The 24,598-nt window shown below is 37.4% G+C and overlaps 1 protein-coding gene across 13 annotated transcripts in view; it reads left to right on the forward strand.

The window, feature by feature from the left end:
- DLG2 (discs large MAGUK scaffold protein 2) overlaps positions 1–24,598 on the forward strand; it is a 1,590,913-nt gene that overhangs the window by 1,537,926 nt on the left and 28,389 nt on the right. For 9 of the 13 annotated variants that reach the window (XM_072610680.1, XM_072610682.1, XM_072610690.1 and 6 more), the window contains 2 exons: positions 15,498–15,597; positions 21,354–21,395. In XM_072610680.1, the coding sequence (XP_072466781.1) occupies positions 15,498–15,597; positions 21,354–21,395 (142 nt within the window). Of the gene's footprint in view, positions 1–15,497; positions 15,598–16,516; positions 16,563–21,353; positions 21,396–24,598 lie in introns of all 13 variants that reach the window. The other 4 variants (XM_072610692.1, XM_072610691.1, XM_072610693.1 and 1 more) reach the window with 2 other exon arrangements.

Here is a 24,598-nt window from a genome sequence, read left to right on the forward strand (position 1 = left end):
TAATCATAAGATTTTCCTTTCCTGTTTACCTTTTTATGCTTCTCTTGAGTCTTGTATTTGAAAATCAAATTTTCTATTCAACTCTGATCTTTTCATCAAGAATGCTTGAAAGTCCTTTACTTCATTGAATATCTATTTGTTTGCTAAAGGATTATAATCAGTTTTGTAGAGTAGGTGACTCTTGGTTGTAATCCTAACTCCTTTGCCATCTGGAATATCATATTCTAAGCCCTCTCATCCTTTAATGTGGAAACTGCTAAATTTTGTATTATCCTTACTGTGGCCCCATACTCAAATTGTTTCTTTTTGGCTGCTTACAATATTTTCTCCTTGACCTAGGAACTCTAGAATTTGGCTATAACATTTCTGGGACTTTTCATTTTGGGATCTCTTTTGGGGAGGTGAACAGTGGATTCCTTCAGTTTCTGTTTTATCAAGTGGTTTCAGAATATCAGGGAAGTTTTTCTTGATAACTTCTTGAAAGATGATATCTAGGCTATTTTTTTATCATGGCTTCCAGATAATTTTAATGACTTTCTAGATTGTCTTTAACTGGAAAATTATTTTCTCCCATCCTTTTATGGATTCTGCCACTCCAGAATTTTTTAGGACATTATTTAAAAGTGTTTAGGGGGGGTTTTGAGGAGATCTCAGTCAAGTCCCTGCCTCTTCTCCACCATCTTAGCTCCTACTCATGGTTTTTAACTCATTTGAAGTTTTCCAAACTGTACAGCTCTTTCTTTCACCCCCTTCACACCCTAGAAAAGAATTATTGTTTGACTTCCAAACCATACCCATGCACTGATGTCTGAAAGTCATTACATTTCTGTGATGGATGTACTTGTCTCGGGGGGAAAATGCCCATTACTTAGTCTGTGTAAAATGTGAGGAAAGTGAGAGGCAGAGGCAATGGGGGTCCAGGGCAAAAAAAAACACCAGCCTGGGAGGCAAAAGATCAAGATTTTAAACCTGGTTCTGTTACTTATCTTCAAAAGTAGTATGCAAAATAGAATCACTTAGATCCCAGACAGTCAATTTGGACTGCCAGTTAGCAAACATTTTTAAGCTCTTGTTATGTGCCAAGTACTGTCCAAAATGCTAGAGATACAAACAAAGGCAAAAACATGGTCCTTCAAGGAGCTCAAGGAGCTCCCATTCTAATTGGAGACATAACATGTAAATAACTAGATACTTAAACAATACAGAAGAGATTCTCAAAGGAAGGCATTAGCAGTAGGCAGATGCTGGGGGAAGGGGGAAAGAGAGCGGCAGTAGGCCAGTAAAACCCTCCTGTAGAAGGAGCAATTCGAGCTGAGTTCAGAAAGACTCAGGTCTTCCTCACTTCAGGCCCCTGGAACTCTATCCACTGAACCACCTAGTAGCTCAGTAGGAAGAGAACTAGAACTAGAAACCAAGTCTTCTGACTTCAAGTCCAGCTATCTTTCTATTATATTCTTCCCACCTGAGTTGTTATAAGGAAGGCTAAGTAAGCCCAGAAAATAAGGCAAAAATGACATGGGTATTACTTTTAGTTTACCATAAATAGGCTTGGAGAACCAAGTGAGATTCCTGCATTTCCCTAGGGTGGCCTAAGATGAAACTGAACCAGCTCCTTCCAGCAATTTGCTGTCACTCTGAGAGAGTCTGTGAATAAAGAACCAGACCAGAGAGACAGGACTTACCTGAAGGATTATTATAGGTGTGTAGAATCTCTTCTGAGATGAAGAAAATACTCAGTGTTAGAATGGAAACAGGAAAGACATTAGCAGAAAGGAGGAGTTGAAACTGAAAAGTTCAATTGTCCCTGACTATTAGTAGAAAGAACCCAGAAGTGCTCTGCTATGAAAGAGTCCTCCAGGGGGAAACAAGGCTGGAAAGGAAGCCCATGGCTTGGGTCTTTAAAAATGAAATAACTGTCTTCAGAAAAAATGCCTTTTAGAAAAATGGACCAAAAAGATATATATATATATGATAATGTATATGTGTATGTACATGTATATATATTACACAATATAATATATATATATATGATAATGTCCCCATAAATGAGTATGCTCATTCAGTCATCTTTGTGTGGAAGGCAGAGACACCCCTCCAACACACACACACACACACACACACACACACACACACACACACACACACACACACACACACACACACACACACACACACCTTATCTGAAAGCCTTCTCTCTAAGTCCAGCACAGTTGACACCTCAACCATGAAATCTCCCTTAATTTCCCCTAAGACAAAAGAAACATTTCCCTCCTTTGATCTCATGGGCATCATATTCTAAATTGTATTGTAGCAATAAAACTAAAATCTCATGTTTCTATAGCACTTTAAGACATAAAAAAGTCGATTCTTCACAATAATCTTATGAGACAAGTAGTGAAAGTATGGTTAACCTCTTCTTACAGGTGAGGAGACAGTCTTGATAAGGAAGTGACTTACCCACAGACACACAATAGTGTCAGAACAGGCATTCAAACTTTGATCTTCTGACTCCGTACAAAGTGCCCAAATAAAGGAAGGTTATGAAAATAAAGTAACTTCCAATTATCCATGTTATAGGAGGGATGAAAAGCATTGTGGCATAATAGAAAACAACAGGGCTTACAGTGACAAGGACAGATTCAGGACTTCCCTTTGGCAGTGAAGGAATATAGCACCTACTATGTGCCAGCCACTGTGCTAAGAGCCATTTACAAATATTATCTCATTTGATCCTCACAACAACACTTAGAGGTAGGTGCTATTATTATCCCCATTTTACATTTGAGAAAACTAAGGCAAACAGGTTAAGTGACTCACCCAGCATCACACAGCTAGGAGTTTGAGGCCAAATTTGAATTCAGGTCTTCCTGACTTCTGACCCAAGGCTCTATCGGCAGTGCCACCAGCTGCCTTAGTTTCCAGCCTTGTAGCCATGGACAGTTCATTTAACCTCTTGAAGACCTAAATTATGGACAGGTTGCATCTCCTTGGGCTTCCTACCCCCCAAATTCTCACCCTTTGACTACTGATACCAACAGTGACTGATGGACAAAATTAGCCATGAAGAGATGCGATGAAGAAAGTGATATATGGCAGCAATCCCTTGAGTTCAGGTCAAAGATAAATGAATGAAAAGGCATTTGAGAGTTTTACTAGGTGACAAGCACTCTGCTAATGAGATCTTCCCTGTCCATGCTAATAGGGGCTTCCATACTAATAGATGAGATGACCTAGGAAGAGAGGTGGGTAGGAGGTGAGACTGAAGCAAGACACCTTGTCACAGAATCACCAGCTGTGGAATCTACTTCTTAGACCAGCTCATTAGAAACCTCACTTTCCAGGAAAGCACACTGAGGGAAGATAAGCAGAGGGGAGGAGAGAAGTAATGGAAAGATCGCAAGATGATCAGAAGACTAATTCTTGGAGCCAATTCTAATGCAAGAATCAATAGGAAAAGAAATTCTTTTGAAAGTGAAGATTTTCCCAAACTTGCTACATTAATGAATTAATTAATAGTCCAATTTTAGTTTTGCAAAGGCCATACAAACAGAGCATAGACTCTATTAGGTTATTTGGGGATGGGACGAGGTTAGTTTGCACCCAAGCAACCCCCCGCCGTATTCCACCAAGATGAGTGGAAGGGTTCCATCCCTTGCTCCTTCAAGGTTTGCACCATGTTAAGGCATCCTGCTGCCCTTAGCCAGGGAGGAACACTGTGCATGTACACATCAGCTCTATTCAACAGCTTCTGTTAGGAGAGTCTTGAACATTCCGCACCTGGCCAGTCCTAGTAAAGCTGGAACCTGGTTGCCTTTGTCTCTGATATGTGCCAATTCATTTTCCAGAATTGTCTCTGTCTCCCAGTTATCCCATTCCCATGCCACATTCATGGAGAGAGTGGTAGTGCCCAGGCTAGTTGGGTCTTTGTGATTTAATTATTTGATGGAGCACTGAGTCCATATTATTATTTTCATCCCTTGCTTCAAAATCTGTCTTGGGGTATTATATTAATAATTATGATGCTGATGATGATATAACTAGCATTTATGTATCACTTGAAGGTTTGCAAAGCTCTTGACACGTAGTAATTCATTTGGTCCCTGTGAATTATACCCATTTTACAGATGAGGAAACAGGTTAAGTGACTTGTCCAGGATCACACAACTAGGAAATGAGTGAGGTAAGATTGAAAGTGAAGTCTTCCAGGCTCTTAAGTCCCACACTCTCTCCACTGTGCCATCTAGGTACCATCATAAATTTAGAGCTAGCAGAAATGCTCTTATTTTACATATGCCTATGTACATATGGGCAAGTGACTTGCCCAGGGACATACATCTAGCTAGTACCTGAGGCACATTTTGAATGCATGTCTTCCTTACTCCAAGTTCATTGCCAATAAAGAACATATTTGCCTCTCTTGGGCAAAATGGTTGTTTGATAATTGCTGGAAAAGGGCCTATCCTGGCCTGTGGCTAGACTTATGGGTTATTTATACCATGAACCAATCCAGCCTGCTTAGATAGATTTCTTCAGATTCATTTTCTTATACTTATTCATATATGGCAGGGGTTCTTCATATGGAGTCTGCAAACTTTTTTTAATATTTTGATAATTGCATTTCAATATAATCCAGTTTCCCTTGTAATCCTCTGCACTATATTCTATGCATGTAAAAGCATAACTCAAAATGCCAAAAAAGGTTAGTGACCCCTGCTATGTATGACTGACACCTTATCCAGTAAGGCAAAAGGATGAAAGCATAGTATCCTTAATAACATACAAACATTTCTGTCTCTCCTTGGAACCTTCTATATAGGAATATAGCTGTTGTAGTTACATCACACATATTTTACTAGCCCCAGAATTAAGGCCTGAATTCAAATCCAGCCTCAGATATTTAGCTGTGGGACCCTGGGAAAACCACTTTACTTCTCTTTGCCTCCCTTACCTTAATACAAAACTGGGATAATAAAATTGTTGTGAGGATCAAATGAGAAATTATTTATAAAGTACTTAGAACAGTGCCTGTCATATAATTGTTGTTGTTCAATCAATTCATCCATGTCTGATTCTTTGTGACCCCATTTGGGATTTTCTTGGCAAAAATACTGGAGTGCTTTGCCATTTTCTTCTCCAGCTCACTTTCCAGATGAGGAAATGGAGACAAACAGGGTTAAGTGACTTGCCCAGGGTCACACAACGATTGTCTGAGGCCAGATTTGAACTCAGGAAAATGAGTCTTCCTAACTTCAAGCCTGGCACTCGATGCTACCTAACTGCCCCTATTTTACAGGTGAGGAAATGAGACTCAGAGAGGTTAAGGAATTTGCTGATGGATGATAGGATTCAAACCTAAGCCCCTTGACGCCAAGTCTTCCACTTTCTCTACTACATTGAATTTCACTCTGGGTGAATCAGCAATGGCAGCTTTACTGGAATATTGATCACTGTCCACAGAGATGATTTTGAAGAGGACAGCACATGCTGGAAAGTGACAGTGAGCTTTCAGCCTAAAAGATTGTTGACCTGGTGCTTTAAAAATCAGAGAACCAGGTAATCAGAGAACTGAAAGAAATCAGAGAGGTCATCCTCAAAGATATCCCTAGTCATGCCATCTCCACTCCACTCCATTATGGCCATCATCTCCACTCCTTCCTGCCTGATGATGAACTCTGTCCTGGAGCCACTCTGGGCCTTAATAGCTACCCTTATCTTCCTCAACTCTTGGCCTCCACTGAACTTCCAGGACATCTCCAACTGGCCCTCCCTCCCCACCCAACTCCCCTTTTTCCATGACTTGTAGTGAAAAGACTTGAGTTTGAATCCTAGATCTGACACTTATTAGCTAGATTGATTATCAAGAAAGAGAAAACAAAGATAGGAAAGGTTTGACTTCCAGTTGGGTCAAATGCCCAAGTTTTAGTCCCACTTTTTTTTAATATACCTAAATTTATCATATGGTGTGTTTTTCTCATCTTTTCCTCACGATACATACAAATCATGGTGCGTTAGAGCTGGAGATTGGCTAGACTAACTCCTCATTTGACAGTCAGGGAAACTAAGGCACCTAAATCACTCTATAGGACCAGCACTGGAATCCAGGTTTCCTCCTGAGTCTATTAGGAGTAACTTGACTCCTAACTCCTGACTCTCATAACTTACTTTTGTAAGTGGCTTTTATTACAGTAATGAAAACATGGTGCCAGTGTTTATCACTCCTTTGGTTCCATGTCATTTCATCTTATCGTATATTCACCTTCACATTCCACAATTCATTAATATCTCTACTGAAATCTTTCCCAGATCTGTGATTTCATTTTTATGGATGCTTTCTCCACGGAGGCATATCTCAACTTTCTCAGTGTTCAGTAGATGGTCTTTTGAAGTTTCTGTGGCCAAAATAAAACAAACACACAGACAAAAAACAATTATCTGGTGGCCAACCTTTTGATACTGAACGTCTCTGAAATTAACTTGGCTGACCCTCAGAAAATGGGCATTTAGTCTATCATTCAGTAATCCTGCTTGCCTCAGTTTCCCCATCTGTAAAAGAAACTGAAGAAGGAAATAACAAAGCACTGAAGTATCTTTGCCAAGAAAACCCCAACCAAGATTGGGACATGACTGAACCAATGCAATGACAGCAAAATTAGGGATAGTAATGTTTGTATCACCTGCTTCCCAAGGATGTTATAGACAAAATACTCTGTAAAATTTCACTCTTTAGAAATGTAAGTAATAGTGGGAAATCTCACGATTGTGCTTTTTTAAAAACAACTTTACAAGACTGAGGCTCTCGTGTCTTAGTCCAGGGAACTTAGGACTCTCCAGTCTCCCTCTAAGAATTATACTTCACCACACTGCTGTCCCGTCTCCCAGATCCCAAAAAGGGACCAATAAAATGGCAGAGCCCTGAGCTACAAGGATGTAAGGGAATATTTTTCTCTAAATATTAACTTCAGAGATGAATAACATGCCAAAATCAGAAACGAAAGCTGGAAAAGCACATTAGAGAAACATTACAGATTTTCAGATGAGGCTTAGCTGAAAATTGTCAGCAGACTTGCCTTTTCCACAGATGTGTTAATAAAATCATCTCCAAAGGCATTTCTCCTACATGCCTCAGACTTCATTTCTGATTATCCCAGGCTCCAGTTATCTGCAGTCAGAATAATAAGTGAATAAACTAGTGAAGCTGTTGGGGGTGTGTGTGTGTGTGTGTGTGTGTGTGTGTGTGTGTGTGTGTGTGTGTGTGTGTGTGTGTGTGTGTGTGTTCCTTTGAAATTTTCATTTTTAGCATCTTGCTCTGTAGTAGACCACCAAAAGTCTCTCTTGGTTTGGGGAGGGTATGCTTTTTTTCAAACTAACAATTCAAAGATAACAAGATAGAGTGGAAAGAAGATTGCTTTTGGAGTCAGAGTAATCAGGTTCGAATCCTAGTTCTAATTCTAGTCAAATATAACATTTTTAATGGGTAGAATGATAAAGTAGAAAAAGTATTAGATCAGAAGTCATGAGACCTAAATTTTAGTCCAGTCTAGAGACAGCAAGGTGATTCAGGTAATCGAGTGTTGGATTTGTAGTCAGAAAGATGTGAGTTCAAATCCAGATGCAGGTACTTACTAGCTGTGTGATCCTGGACAAGTAATTTAACCTCTACCTCAGTTTCCCTATAAAATAGGGTTAATAACAGAACTTACCTGGCAGGGGTTGATGTGAAGATCAAAAGAAATCAAAAGCACTTTGCAAATCTCACATTATCTAACCATTTACCCTGTGAGATAGGTAAAAGAATCATTATTTCCATTTTAGAGAAGAAACTAGGCTAAGAGGGGTTGAGGGTCTTTCTTGAGCTCATAGGACTTAGAACTGGTCTCATCTAGTCCACACTCCTCTTATTTTATAGATTAAAATACTGAGGTTCAGAGAGAAACAAAATGTAACTCATCTAAGGTCACATAGCTAGTAAAGGCATAACCTAGGACTAATATTAACGATAATAACTAGCATTTACATATCCTTTTAAGATTTGTAAAGTACTATACAAATATTATCTCATTTGAAACAACCCTGGGAAATAAGTGCAATTATCCCTAATTCACAAATAAAAAAACTGAGACAGAAGATAAGTGACTTGCTCAAGGTCACACAGCTGGATTTGAACTCAAGTCTTCCTGATTCTAGGTCCAGTGATCTACCCACTGTACCTCCTAGCTGCCCATTTATTATTATAGATGTAAATTGTCCTTTTAACAAAGTTATAAAAATATGCCTCCATTTGAGGGAGGTCTTTTGAGGTAAACAGTAATGTCGGGCGATGAGTGAGAGAGTGAATAGCTCCCCTCTGTAGAAGTCAAGAAGGGCCCATCTAAGATAAACTAAGGTATAGATAAGAGTGATTCACATAAAGAACACAACTCAGCACAACTGAGGATAAGCCACATGCAATAATAGTCTGTGAGGAGGCACACATTAGCCAACATCTGCCTGTCTTGTGAAAGAATCTAGGAATCCAGAATCCGAGGAATCTCAGAAGAATTCCTAACCAGAGACAAGAAGCCTGTGTTCAAATCAAATGCGCAGGATTACTCTAAGAGGCCCCTGAGGTTCCCTTTAACCTTGAAATTCCCTGATTCTGTGTATCATTCAGTATCTATAACTGATTAGCTTTTCCACAGAGTCTGTCACATGCTGTTGTGGCAAGGACTTCATGAACTCCTCCATTTGAAATGAGCCATCCCCATCCCTGAATGACCAATGGTATGATATATTTTTTATAAATTGTGATGACCCAAAAATTTGGTTGAGAAGGAGGGATGTCATTTCCCAACACTTTGGGGGATTACTTATCTTTCTTGACTTCCCAAAGCAGAGACCAGCTTCAAGGTGATGACCAGTGAGGCATGTTTATTGTCTTATGCATTTCAAGCTTCAGAGCTCCATTTTTAGAGCAACGACTACCCATCCCCAGTCTACATTTTAATAAATGATGAACCCGATTCTTCTCCCTCCTCTACTGGGTCAGGAGGAATGCTCTAACAGCTCTTCTTTCATTCTGCCTGCTCATCTTACCAGTTCCTTCTCATTCAAATGATCACCTTTTGAATTCTTCTCAGTGGTGGCCCCTTATGCTCATTGTGTATACAATAAAATTTTTAAAAGGTATAGACATAGATTTCTTTAAATAGATCCTAATTCCTTACTTTCAGAAATATTTCTTTTCCCTTCTCTCTAAAACCTTTTCAAAAATTCAATTAAACAAGTATTCATTATTTACAGAATGCTTCTGCCTTCCTTCTGAGATTACCCCTCATTTATCTTGAGTATATTTTGTTTGAGCATAACTATTTGCATGTTATCTCCCCCATTAGTCTGTGAATTCCTTGAGAAAAGAAGTTTTTGCCTCTTTTTTTTGTATTTCCAGCACTTAGCATAGTGCCTGAACCATAAAAGGCATTTGACTCATTCAGTACTGAATTGAATTAGTGGCCTTGAACATCCTTCCTATATCTTTCTCCACTGCCTTTCCAGACCTGCCTTAGAATCAAATACAGTGTGAAATGAGGCACAACCCCTAACTTCAAGGAACCCACAGTAGAATTAGAGGTAAGACCTGGATGCAACCATCATTACAGATTAAAATGAGATCTGTTCCATAAAGAGCTTATAAACTGAGAGGATAGCAGGTGAGGAAGGAATCATTTCCCACTAAGACCATCAGGGAAGACTTTGTGATGGAGGCAGGGTTGCTACCAGGACCTCAAAGGACAGGATTTCAACAGGTAGACAGGTGGGTAGTTGAAGGGACGAAGATGGGAAAAGCAGGGGAGAAGCTAAGAAGGCAGTGGTTTAAAGGGTTGGATGGGTTGGGGAAAATGGGAATTAAAAGTAAAGAAATTTCTCCTCAAAGTAAAGAAGCTAGTGACAAAGAGTCAATTAGTATAATTTTTAAACATAAATCCAGTTGAGTACATTTATACAGTACAGGAGAATGAAGAAGGGCTTTGGCATCAAAGACTCAAATTCAGATATTAACTCTTATGCTTTCTAACTACATGGCCGTTGGAAAGTTACTTAACCACTCTGTTCCTCTGTTTCCTCACCTATAATTCTAGATTATGCGATCACAGATTTAGACACAGAAGAAAACTCATCAAATCTGTTTTATAGATGAGCCACAGAGAGGTTAAATGTCTCAATAGCTACCATGTTGATAATATTTGAAATTTTGCAAGGCACTTTATTCATTATCTTATTTGATCCCCACAACAGTTGTTATCCCCTTTTTTCAAACAGGGAAACTGAGATGAAAAGAGGTCAGATCAAGTGACTTGCTCCCAGTTACACAGCTAGAAAATATCTAAGGCAGGGTTCAAACTCCTGACTCCAAGTCCAGTCAGTGGTCTATCCACCACATCACCCAGCTGCCTCTAGAAAACAAAGCATTTGTCCCAGATGGTCTCTCAGGCCCCTCTTAACTCTACACTGATCTATGATCCCAATTTTAAGTGTTATGGAAGAAATTTGACAGTCTAAAACTTGAGGGGGAGGGAGGCGAGGGAAGAGTTTAGGAAGATGAGAAGGAATAAGGAAGTATAACCTTGAATTCAGGATTTCCCAGAGAAGAAGGAAATAATTTCAAACCAAGATTCAGCCATCCATCTCTGGACACTCTGGGCTGTGATTTTCTAGAGAAGATCCTTATTTTATCGCCATTCCCCTTTGTCAGAAGGTTGTGGTTTTGGGTCAACCTCACGTCACTTGACACGGGAATTTGGGGGATTCTAAGGCCACAAAAGGTAGCTGCCTCCTGCTGCGAGGGCTTTTAGTGTCTGTCACAACATAAAAAGTCTTAAATCTACAACTACAGGATGAGATAAACAAAAGACCCACGTGCTTGACCGAAGGGTGCTTGTATGATCTCTTTCATTCTAAGACAAGAAGCGTTTATGCCTCACAGACATTAGTGCACCACACTCTAAGTCCCCCCCTCCCCAGGGTGAGGGACAGGGAGAGAGGAAATTCCTTTGCAATTACTCTTCCTCATCTATTGCATTAAAGCCACTCTTTTATTGATGCTACAAAATTAGTAAAGTCTATTTAGAAATACCAGTTATCCAGTAGTATAGTGAAAAGAACATTGCCCAAGAACCAAAGGATTTACATTCAGATCCTTCCTTGGTCACAAACTGTATGACTTTGGGCTAGTCTCTCATCTTTGCTGGCCTCAGTTTCCCCATCTATAAAATGAGGAAATTGGGCTGGATGGCCTGGCTTTGAGTTCGAGACCTCTGATCCCTATTATTCTATGAATTATAGATTGATAACCAGGCAGAAAATGGTTGATTCAGTAGCATATTACAGCTGTTGGCTTAAACAAATAAGTGCTCAGTAGCCTGTGGGAAGGTAAACATTAAAGTAAAACTTGACGGCTTCCTTAGATAACACAATGCCATGTTAACTGAAGAGAGTGAAAGCCTTGTTACTTTGAATATGCTCTGAATCCTTGTATTTGTCCATGAGGAGTTGATACTGAAAAGTCTGAAATGGAATTCTTAGAATTCCTCAATTTGCCCATGTGCAGTCGTTATAAAGTACTGAGATCAACAGACATTTAAATGCCAACTTTTATTAAGCATCTACCATAGAAGGTTCTTAACAGGACTCTATCCTAAGCCCTGTGCTAGATGCTGTGAGGGAAGATGGGATACAAGGATGATAGCATTGGCTGTCAAGGAACTTATAGCCCAGGGTGACATAAGACAGAGGTCACAAATACCATAACACAGAATAGACTGTTATGTGAAGTACATAGGAGAAAGACAAAGTTGGAAATCCTAAGGAGAGAGAGTACACTTGTGAACAGGAGCAGAGCTCAGAGAATATTTCATGGTATAAGGAGCATTGAAATTAAGTCTCTAAGACTGATTTGAAAAAGCTGCAAATCAGAAGAAAGCATGTTTATAGCATAGGGGTCACCATGTACAAATGCCAGAAGGTAGAAAAGTGTGAGATGACTTTTGACAGGACAAGTTGCAGCTTACCAGTGTTAAAGGTCGTACCCATTTATAAATGTTTCCATAGGAGTGTCTTCATTCCTAGAACACTTAAATATTTGTATTTGAAATAAAACTATCATTTAATCAGTTATAAAACTGTAATTTAATAGATTAGGATTTTATTGCATTGTTGCTTAGAAATAATTATTTATTAGTTATAGATGAAAATATAGTTTTACACCAGGCCTGTGATTGTTAAAGATGTGTGCCTGTTATAAATACTAAAACTGATAATTTCTTACTTTCATCTAAAATGGTATAATAGATTTTGCTTTTCTAAATTAAAAAAAATACAGCAAAGGAAAACTTTTATAATAGCATAATACATTAATATTGCATCATAAAGGAAAACTATTTTAGGACAGCCCTGTAATGTATGCCATAATGGTTGGAGAACTGGCTTTGAAATCAGACCAGGATTCATATCTTACCTCTGATACCTGCTTAGCTTAAGCTCCCAGTGCCCCCCTGCAATTCTCCGAAGCTCTAAATTGCAATCAAATGGCCAGTCTGCATCAAGAGTTCCTACACTGGCGAAATCACAGGTCAGATTATAAAAAAGCATTATAAGCAACAGCAATGACAGCCCCTTCTGGTTGAAACATTTAAATTTAAAGATCACCTTAAGAATGTTTGTTAAAATTTGGGGAAATGTTTGGGTTCTTTTAAAAAAAGATGTTTTAATGTTATTTTACATATGTAAATATTAACTAAAATGATTATTTGAATTTTGTATCTACTTGAAACCACAGAAAAATTTAATTATTTCAATTTCATTATTTTCTCTTTAATTCCAATATGAAACGGCATTTGGTAATAAAACTGATGTTGTAGATGATTTTATTTTTGAGGTATTATTTTGTATTTTTTGTTTTTTTACAAGTGTGGTGGCCAGTATTATTATGTCAAAATCAGATGACTCATGATACACAACATTTTCATACTTGAGAAATGTGAACACATTACATCTTGATTTAAAAGACAAGAACCGATCACGGAAAACACATTGGCATTTTCATTTGGCCCCCATTAGACCATTAAACGAACTGGTTTGCATGCGGACCCAGTTTGGGGCCCACCACCACATCCTTTACATTCTTGTGTCTCCACATTGTTCTCAGGCTTTCTTTCTTGTTGGCATTGTTTCCAAACTGCATGAAACTTGTTTTCTTTTTGCATGACAATCACCCATAACGTTCAAGTTGAATGTCGGATGATCACAAATCATTAATTCTGACATAGTATTTTTTTTGTTGTTGTTTTCAGTTACTGAAGTTTAGATATGCTTGAACTGTAAAAGTGTCATGAAACTGGAGTGATGCAAGAGTATTATTTTTGTTCCAAGGATTTTCCCCCCTTAAATGGTGAAAATCTCCATGGGTTCCCAGCATTGTCTCTGGATGAGGATTTGCCACCAAACTGTAAAATCTATATTAAGCAAAACTGGTTTTGGAACAAGGATGAACTCTGAGATGATGTTCTCTGTTGTCTCAAATGAAAACTTACTACTTATTAGTTGTTTCTTGAAGAACTATAATATTCTTATATTACATTCTATATTCTAGCCCTCCAAATGGCCCCAATTTTTAGAATCTATCTGGAAATACATTGTTATTCCTAATGACTATTCACCTAATCTAACCTTATAATCATATTTACACCTAAACTTCCCTGATTTGAGTCTATTTTCCTAATTGAAGAGAGCATTGGGTGACAATTGCATGTTACCAGATTTAATATTCAAAATATGAAAGCAAAATACCACCAAGAAAGAATGAATGCCTTTTAGGTGATTTGAACAAGTCCTAAATCTTACACAGCACAATTAATTAATTATACAGTAAGTGTGACTGAAATATTGTGACCGATTCTCAAATCAAGAGCAAGCTCAGAACCTAATTGTTTCCATGTTTGTTGTCCTTTTCAGACTTGTCCCTTGAAAGGCTATAAATTTATTTCAATGAGACTGCCACTATTGAAACCATTTCCTGAATTCCTGGAATGCCCTTCAGAGATGGTCCACAATTCTTATGTTTATTTTTCATGATCCCTATTTTTAGGGCAAATTTGATTTTTTTGGATAGCTTAGAGTTGGAGAAGCATAGACTTAAAAGCACAGAGAGCACCATAAAATCATATATTTAGAGCCAGAAGGGACCTTGGAGATCATGTAGTCCAAATCCTTCATTTTACAAATGAAAAAAAAACTGATCCAAAGACTAATGTCTTAGACTTAGACTTAGTAGTGACAAGGTCACAGAAGTTTTAAGTAACAAAGCCAAGATTTAAACTCCATATCCTTTTCTTTTTCTACTACACTAGATCTATTCCTTTCATTTTGCAGATGACAACGGTTAAATTCCCCATAGTTACACAGGTATTAGAGATCTAAGCCCACGTTTGCCAAATCCCAGTCTATCCCTCTTTCCGGTTGCATTCACGCACACTATCTTGCAATGTATTTAAAACCTCATATAGTAAATAAAGGAACAAAGCTGAGAAAGATCCTTTTTGGTTAAGGAAAAAAAAAACACAATTGAGGTAGAACTTTAATGTCTTTATGTGGCTTGCAGCTTGACTCTGAAGAAAAATCCCAAAGTTCTAAAGGAATTTTGAAAATAGATGATAAGTGAGCAAGAGGAGACTTCTGACTGATGATTGAACCTGCAAAGAGTTCTAAGACCATTCTGAGTAATGGAAGCATCCGTGAAATGAATGTATAACTTTTCAAGGTGACCATTTTGAAAGAAGAGAAGTCATTTAACAATACCAATTCTGATATCATTGTTTAAAAATCAGCCCTGTTAGTATACCCCTTATATGGTAATTTACACCTATGAAAACTATACTTCTGATGGTAAGAATTCTCTCCAAGTGTTCACATCATGAATTCTTGATTTAGTCATTAATGTTGTTACCCTGAAAACAGCTACCCCTCCCTTTGATCACACTTACTAGGCCAGAATTTTTTCATCCATAAAATGAGAGGTTGAAATAAATCATCTCTAAGTTCCCATCCAGCTCTAAAAGTCTAAAATTCATATGCGTGTGAAGTTCAAATATTTAAAAAATATTTTAAAATTTAATTGTTATTGAAAAGGCTTAATTTCTCATCCAGAAGTAGGCTTCAAGAAAAAAATCATTTGAATTCTTCAGAGAAACTTTTTCTACTTCTTGTTTGCAAAAAGTATTTCACCAGGTGAGATCTCATCCTTGATGTTATCAGTGATCTGATGTTTTTAAAGGAGTTGCCCTTCAAATTTCCCAGTACTTTCTACTACAGAATGGTTCATTGGTGATACCCCACCATTATTTTTGAGAAGCCCAATTTGCATCACTGTAGTTGTCTCTACTTTTACAAACTAGTTGTTTTGTCAGCATGAGCGTGACAACAATTAGACGTCCCTGTTTTTGCCCCATGCCTTTTCTCCTTCACAGTCATTCAATGACAAGCGTAAAAAGAGCTTCATCTTTTCACGAAAATTCCCATTCTACAAGAGCAAGGAGCAGAGTGAGCAGGAAACCAGTGATCCAGAACGTAAGTAGACTCTTGGAGACAATGTCACACACAGCACACGCACAGCCAACCTTAACAGGAAGCACGACACCCATGGCACAACCTCCCCCACATGTCTAGGCAAACAAACAGGACAGGTGAGGCAGGCAGGTGAGGTATTACTACTGTGACCAGTGATTGACTGCTTTCTGGATCTAGCTTATGCTCTATTTCTTTGGAATGTCATTTATTCCTAAAAAAAGAAAGGGGTGGGGGGAGACTCATCAAAATTGTGGTCTGGACTTTTGACCAAACAATTGGACCTTGAGTTATATCATAACTTTGTTCAAGCTTGCATTTTGTCCATATGAATTCTCAAAAGAATGAGGATAATCTGATCCAAATTGAGACAGAAACCCTGATGTCCCTTTCTACATTCCTATTTTGGAAGGCTAGCCAAAAGTTTGCTCATTATCTCTGTTGGTTACCAACATCTAATATTGCCCAACTCTGTTTTTTGTTTTGTTTTGTTTTAAATAAAGAATTAAATTTAAGTCTGTTCAGCAGTTTGCACTCAATCTTAATCAGTGAATCTGTGGATTTGTTGTGAAAATCTAAGTGGAATTTAATTGTTTGTGCACTTGGCATATTTTGTGTAGTGTTGATTGGGCTCCATTTGCTTTGCTGAAATTTTCCTTGTTTACATCATTTTACTTTTGGAGCTCTGATTTTTCTTGGGAAAAAAAAACCAGAGTGAGTCTCCAACTGCAGAATTTGGGGTAAAAGTTGTTTCCAAAAATAAAAAATGAGAGAGAGAGAGAGAGAGAGAAAGCAAGGATCCAGATTGCTTAGTCAACATGGTCTGTCATGGTAGTATCCATTTCAATTCCACTGACTTCTTCCTTCCTCTTCTACGGCTGTTCTTCCTCTCTCATTGCTCTCTCTGGGGACTTCCATGCAGGACATCCCCGGATTAGGTGACGACGGTTATGGAACAAAGACTCTGAGTAAGTTCCCAGGAATGGTCACTGTAACTTTCCTTTTCTTTCTTTTTTTTTCTTTTTTCTTTTTTTTTTTTAATTTCCTTCCCTCCTCCTTTACTTATCAGTTTGACTTTTTTTTTATTTTCCAAAGTCCTTTTATTCCTAGCATGCACACGAGTTTCATTTGTAACCCAGCTGTGAATGCTCCCCACCCTACCACCCAACACCCTCAAAATAGTTTTCAGTTGTTTTGTTCTGCATGTCAACATTAAACAACATAGTGTACTAGGCACTCTAACTTATGTCAGGGGAACACTCACTTCCAATCATATGGTGTTCCCAACCTGGTCCCTGATGCACACACTTGCATCACTTTCTCTGCTGCCTAGTAGCCTTGCAAAGAGGAAGAACCCACATTGACTGGAAGAACAACCAAAGGGTTCTAGAACATTAGAGTAGAAATGTAGTTCGTGTTCTTGCTTTGGTCTTTTCACAAGGGTTTATTTAATGGACTTCCCCATTCCTGCAGTTGGTTAGTGCTGTGCTATTTGCAGAAGTCATTGTTTCATAGGTAAGGGGGACATGCATTCGCAGAAAGTAAATACTGAACCATGTGATCTTTCATGAACATGCCTTTGTGATCTAACCTTAACTGATTTCTTTTCTGACTTACAGTGATCCGGCTTGAAGAGTTTGTATAATACAGTTTGGGAAACATTCATTTGCCTATCAGTAATTTATTAACTGCATTAAATAATAATCAGATGGTCAGGTTCTCCATTTTGTGGTCTAGAGTGACAAAGCTAACCAATTAGAATTCATCTATCTATAGAATTAATTTCATAACAATGCATTAGATAGTTGGTCATTCTTTCAAATGAATAACCTCACTTACCCACCATAGTACACTGCCTGGTTTTTTTTTTTCTTCCTTCAGTGCTGATTCTATCACATAGGCACCAAATAACAGAGTCCAGAAATTTGGTGATTCTTTGCGACTACATCACATACTCAGTGTGCCTTCTTTAATAACATAGTGCAAAATTCTCAGAAGCTGATCATTTCTTCTGTTCAGAACAAACAAATAAACCAAAAATCAGACTGAGCTCTGTTTTCCAGAGTCACTTAAGCCAACTCCATGATAAAATTCAATATTCATTCTTCAAAATTGCTCATCGTGATACAGCTTCTCAGAAATAAAAGAAGAGAATTGGGTCCTGGATAGTTGCTTATCTTTTTAAAGATGAAAACTTTATCTTCTGGGGTTTTTGACCAATGGCGTACTTTAACATTGGCTTGTGGAGTGAAAAAAGGACATGAAACATGGCCATAAATCAGCAAAATCAAGGCAAGTATCACCCATAAAAATAAAAAAATTCCATCAAAATTTCTTAAAAACTGAAAAATATAATCGCCACTGACCTAAGAACTTCAACAAACAAAAATAAGGTGTATGGATGGACAGTTCTGCACAGAAAGGAGTATAATTCAATCAAGCTGAGAGGATTTTATTTATATATGTATTATAGACAAAAATGAGATCCAGATGGATATCTAAATTCAACTGACTGAAATTCTCCAACACCTCCCCTCCTTACCACATTTAGTTTTTATGTATAGACCCAACGATAAGACAGCAAACAATTTTACTCATTATGAATCTTATTTTCCTTAATTAAGGTGTATAGATAATCCTATTTTTCTGATCAGTTGTTGATTATCACATAGCAAATCACTGGAAAGTGTTTCAGGAAAAAAAGAATTATAGGTAACATACTCTTATTTTAGGTAACAGTGGGAGAAATAAGAAAAGTTTAGCTTCAGTCCATGGGAAGAGAAATTGCTAAGAGATCCATAGCTTTCTGTGAACTAAGCCTTAATCTTAATTTTGGTTAAGAAATAATTTTCTGACCAAGCAAATTGTGAAATTTTATTCCCTGAAGCTCTTTAAACATGAAAATAATGTCCAACTATCCAGAATGCTTTGGAGCATTAGAATGCCTAGTGACAAGGATGTGGTACAGATACAATGCCAGCCACTGTGACTGAGTGGCCAATAAACTTTGGTGAAAGTATTGTAACTGAAGTTTCACTTACTCTTAATTCCTTTTCTTGGATCACATCCAAAAATAATAACAAAGGGCCCTGGACATATTTTTTAAGAAGACACGAGGTTCAATGCAGAGAATTTTAATCCAAAATATTCAGTGTTATTAGAACATTTTCCATCAATCTGAACTGACTTCTGAAACCTAAGTTGAATATATCACATCCAATATCATTCAACTATTATGCACTATTATATAAAAATGAGTTAAAATATCATTACAGATAAAGAACAAATAATTTATTGATATCTAAATTAACTAGGTTTGTCACTTAATTTTTTTTATAAAGTGTTGGCCTATTCAATTCCAAAGAGTTACGTAAAAAAGTCTTGCTTAAAATTCTTTCCACCCAGTTACAGAGAGCCTCTGGTTATGCCAGATATCATTTTATGGTTTTTCTTCTTAAAAATATTAAATAAGATGATTTAAGAATGTGTGTTCTTAGGACACTCTTTAAAATTTTATGATACTGAAATACTAAACAGTTGTTAACTATTTTTTTTTTTAATTTCCAAAGCTTTGGGGGGCAAAATTCAAAAGTGAAGATAATACTCTATGGATCCAGTTTCTGCCCTAGTAAACAAAGTACTTGGTCTTTGATTTTTAACAAACACAAAAATCTCTGCCTTTAAATGACCTTCCAGATAATTGACTAAGATTTTCAGTCTTCAAACAGATGTTTGCTAGCTTTTAGACAGAGAGAAGAATCAGCTATGCTTTATCTGCATGCTATCATGAATTTGAATATTTTTTTGTCAAACAATTTTCCTACCTAAATTAAATACCCATGTTCTTATCCATATAGTAATTAAGGCTGAAGACCAAATTCTAACTGATAGCATTATAGAGATAATGTCAACAATAATGAGAGGGATCTGGCTAATTTTCATTCTCAGAAGAAGAAAAAAACAAACATTTGTAACCCTTATTAAGATCAGTAAATTAAGATCACTTAAGAACAAGTGCTATGAACATTTCAAATGTGTGCTTAATCACCTCTCAAAATTAAGTTAATGAGCAAAGCTTTTTCTAAAAATATATATAATAGATATATGACTCATTAGACTTCTCCATTTAATACTGTCAGCTGATTAACGAAGAAATAATCAGGGATTGGGGCCCAAATCATGAACATAGTTTAAATCTGGCTCTCTTTTCTCATAAAGACAATTTTCTTGTGACATTATATTTGAGAGTTGAGAGGGTTAATGAATTTGACATTACAAGCGAGTCTTTGGTAGGTACATGGTATTATTAGGAATTTTTCCAGTAATGATTTTGTTAATTAGTTTACTCTACTAAAGTACTTAAATTCTATTATCATAAAATAAAGATATATATAGATATATATACATATATGACACTACTGACCCACAGTTAGTAAGATATATATTTTTAATAGTTTCTGCATTGATGTGGTTACATGGGCACTAATTAGTTTGTAGTCTCTTTCCCAATTCCTCCACATTCAACAGAATGATGTGACTTGCCCAAGGTTAAGGGTATAGTTGTAATTAGGAAAAAAAATGTCGAGCTACATAGCCTTTGTGTGGCCTGACCCAGAGATTTTTACCTCATTAGCACATGCTTCGCCAAACCAGTCTAACCTGCCAGAAACAATACGTATTAAATAAGTTATAATATTTTTGCATAAGAAACAAAAATGGCATCCCACCTGGGCATTCAGCCAATGAGGTTGTAGTCACCCATAACTGATCCATCTTAATTGTTTATTGTTGAGAAATATATAAAAAATCTCTAAAAGTTAGATAAGTAATAACTATGCCATCTCTAATAGGAATATTTTTGATAGGTGACTAATTCAACAACCATAACTTAATAATCCAAACCGTAAGTATAAATATAATAATCAGGAGGGAATGAGGAGAGGTTACAGAAATAGGAGCCTAATTTATACCTAGATGACCCCTGAGATACGTTCTCTAACATGCTTTCATATGTTGGCATTCATCCACCTCTTCCCCAGGGAGTCATCCCTCAAACAACTAGACTCTTAGAAGAAAACAAATAAATACGTAATTCACTAATGGAGTCTTTACAAGTGACTCAATTGCTCACCAAACTCTTTTACTCTCAGGAATCAAAGCAGAAAATTAGTTCAACTGTTACCTTCCCTAGAATTATTTCTTAGAAAGTGTTAGGGGAATAAAACACATACATTCATACTATTAAACTGCATTGTGCATTAATCAGGATCTCCTACACAAAGACTAACAGCTAGTTGAAAGGACATAAGAAGATCGTGCATGTAAATTGTCCCTTCAGACTGAAAAGAGCCATTTTCATAATGAAAAATCATCACGCCTGGACACACCAGCCTTTGTCAAAGTAGCCTGGGAAATCAATGATGTGTGAACAGGGCAAGAGGGTTTTTGTTTTTTAAATGTAATTGAGTAAATTTTATATACCTGGAACTGGTCCTTACTGGAGAAAAGATGAGGATGGAAAGTGCCTAAAAAAGTCCATGGGTGGGTGATTGGGCGGGTGGATCTCCATAATACAGAGATTAAGTTTTCATCTTCATTTTCTCATGTAGCTGAAGTTTTTTCAGAATGAGCTCATTTTCTCTGGCTCCAAGTTCACTTCTGCTCACTTTTCTGTTGACTGTGCATGACCATGCCCCCTTTCAGCTTCAGCTGCTCCACAATGCTTGGTATCTCTTTAATTTGCTTTACTGTTCTTGCAGAACATGTTTCTTCTAATGCCAGCGATAGCGAAAGTAGCTACAGTAAGTTCTCGCTTTTGTTTGTGGCTCTTGTCTTTGGCAATGCTTGCTGTATGATCTTTTTAAGTTTGGTGATGGTGGTTTTTTAAATGCCTGAAGCTTATCTGACTTCTCTGGGGCAAATGGCTTGAAATGAAACCTGGAGAAAAGATATCATGAGAGCCTCTTAAAGACTGGTCTTTAAGACCTCGGCAAAGAACCTTGACCACAGCCAGAGCCCCCTGAAGGTCTTATCAAAAAGAACATCGCTTGGCACAGCAGGATGGAGCATTCTATCCCCAAGTGTTTGGGTTAATTTCATGAGTGTTTCTTGCTTTTGAAGCAAGTATGAACTTTTATCATCACTCTTCCCCTCATCCTAAGAATTTCATGGAGATATTTAAGTATCTTAAAATTATAAGGAGTATTGAGGTGGGGGGGGAGGAAATATATAGTCTGGCATAGAAAATACAGATGCTGGACTTGGAGTCAACAAGACCTGGGTCCCAATCCAACCACCTTACTAAATGTACAACTCTGTAACTATCAATAAATTTCCATGTGCCTCACACAATTCATTCAGTTATTTTTATATCATGGATGGGTTATGATTTATATCAGTGGAGCTAATTCCTATACTGAAAGCTCACTACACAGATGAATTCATAAATTCTTCAGATATTCATATTTTGGGGAAAAAGATTTTTTAAAAATTCAATACTGGTAACTTAAAAGTGAAATAATCCTATTGGGAAATGAACTTACACAGAGGAAAAAACGGATGACTTTCCAAAAATTCTCTTCAGTTACTTATTTGGTCAACTCAAGCCATTTGCTTAATATGTGAAGCCAGCTACCCAACTCTGAGCATTGGGTTATAACCATGATTCCATACCACCTACTTACTGGTCTTTGCTACAGTGTCCAGCACAGGTAAATACTATGATTGGAAAACCTGATTGTTTTTGTAAGATTAATTTTCATTTCACAGTGAAATGGATTCCTTGGAGAGCAATTGCCAGGAATGCTAGAAAATTGCAGAAAGTATAAAATGAGGCATAAATTATAACTTCTTTTCATTAAATCATTATTCAGAATAAGCATAGGATGGATTCTAACCGTTACAACATGAGGCTTTGGCGTATGAAGTCATCCAGGAGACAAGTCCTGTTACTGTTAAGGATGTATCACAGAGAAAAACTGATTCATGATGCCAAAATAACTTTGATTTAGTCAAGGAAAAAAATAAATATGCGTATTATTTGCTATCAAGTTAAACAAAAGGAGTTGATCCTTTTCAATTTTTATTTTTCTATTTTCAATCTGTGATGTCACCATCCTATGAATATAGCCAGAAAGAAAAAAAAATGTTCTTCAGAGAGTGCCCAAGATATCATACATTCTCTCTTTTCCCCCTTTAAAAAGTTTGCTCAATTCTCATATTAAGGTAGTGTCCTTCTGCATTTGAACTAGACTAATTAATAAACTTCCATCCTTAACATCAGCTTTGAGAATAGTCCTTCAATGGTAATTAAGTTTAATAACCATTGAGGAGGCTAGCTTTTTGTATACTTAAAGAAAGACCTGTGGGTGTTTAACAGAGAATTATAGATTCTTAAAAAGAATGTTGGAGGTTGTCTAATCCAACCTCATAACCCAGAATCCCCTGTGCAATATCTCTGACAGGTGATCATCCAATGTTGCCAATTCACTGCATTGTAAGGCAGTTCCTTCTGTTGAAGGACAGTTCTTATGGATAGAAATTTTCCCATGTTAAACCAAACTCTACCTACCAGTAAGTTCTACTCACTAGCTTTTTCTGCTGTCTGAAACATCAGAAATCAAGTCTAATCCCTTTTTTTCCATAACAACCCACTAAATATTAGAAGACACTGATCATTCCCCTCTTCTCTATGGCAGTTCCTTCAGTAGGTCCTTATTTTAAATTAAACTAAATTCAATGAGTAATCATAATGATAGTGTATTTGTTTACTAATTGTCTGCTATGCGCAGAGCACAGCACTTCAGGAGGTGCTAGAATACGTACCAGCCAAATACCGTGGTCCCAGGACCTCCTACCATCCTGGTTTGTTTCCTCTGAACATTCTCTACTTTGTCAACATTTCCCTTAAGAATATAGACGCCCACAAGATAAAGAAAATACACTAAATGTTGTCTGTTCAACATAAGGCACAATGAGACCACTGCCTCCTTTCTCTGGATTCTGTACTTTAATTAATGCAGCCCAAGATTCCATTAGCTTTGGAGGTAGCTACTTCACACTCTACTTTTTGGCATCAAGCTGTCCTTTTTGCCTCTGGATTCTATTTTCTGATCTATTCATCATCATGGCCTTGTTTCTTCAACTTTGTTGATCAAAAAATATCTCAACATTCTGGGGGAATGACCCTAACAAGATTAAATTTAGTAAGGATAATTGCATTAGAGGGACAAGAGAAATCATGGTTTAGTGGGAAAGGTGCCACCTAGGTTTGCAGCCAGGGGAACCTGAGTGGCCTTGGTCAAGTCATTTCCCTTTTCTGTGTCTCACTTGTGCAATGAGCAGCAAGACAGCCTGAGGTTATTTATAGTTTTTTGTGTCTCAGAGTTTTATTCAAAGAGCTATAAAAAGGCAGGCAGGCAGGCAGGCAGGCAGGCAGGCAAGCAGGAAGGAAGGAAGGAAGGAAGGAAGGAAGGAAGGAAGGAAGGAAGGAAGGAAGGAAGGAAGGAAGGAAGGAAGGAAGGAAGGAAGGAAGGAAAAAAGAAAAAAAGGAAAAGAAAAGTAAATTAACTGTGAAGAAAAAGGACAGCCAGAAATGTAATTTCTTGGTATTAGACAAACAGAAAAAGTGTGTCCTGTATTTCTATACCTTCCCAGTTTCCTCTGGGGAAGTTCCAGGGGCCAACTTCCCGTCATTCACTATCCTCAAGTGAATGAAAATCAATAAGGATCTCATGGCACCAGCTCACAAAAAGAAACCATAACTAGCCTTTCTTCTGCTTTCTACCTTCTACTGGGGACTGATTAGGAATTTTGATTTGTGATAAAGATTAATTAGTGTTTTCCAGGCTACCTGCCTTTTGAGTACTAATCAGCTGCCTTTTTCTAGTGTCTTACTGGTGTTTGCTCTCCTTTTCACTCTCTTATATCCTGTCCACGGAGCTGTTTTTAAAATTTACAAAGGACACCAGTATTAGCGTCTAGGAGGCCTCTTCTCATGCTTAAA

This window comes from Notamacropus eugenii, chromosome 5 (assembly GCF_028372415.1).
Source record: "Notamacropus eugenii isolate mMacEug1 chromosome 5, mMacEug1.pri_v2, whole genome shotgun sequence".
NCBI lineage: Eukaryota > Metazoa > Chordata > Mammalia > Diprotodontia > Macropodidae > Notamacropus > Notamacropus eugenii.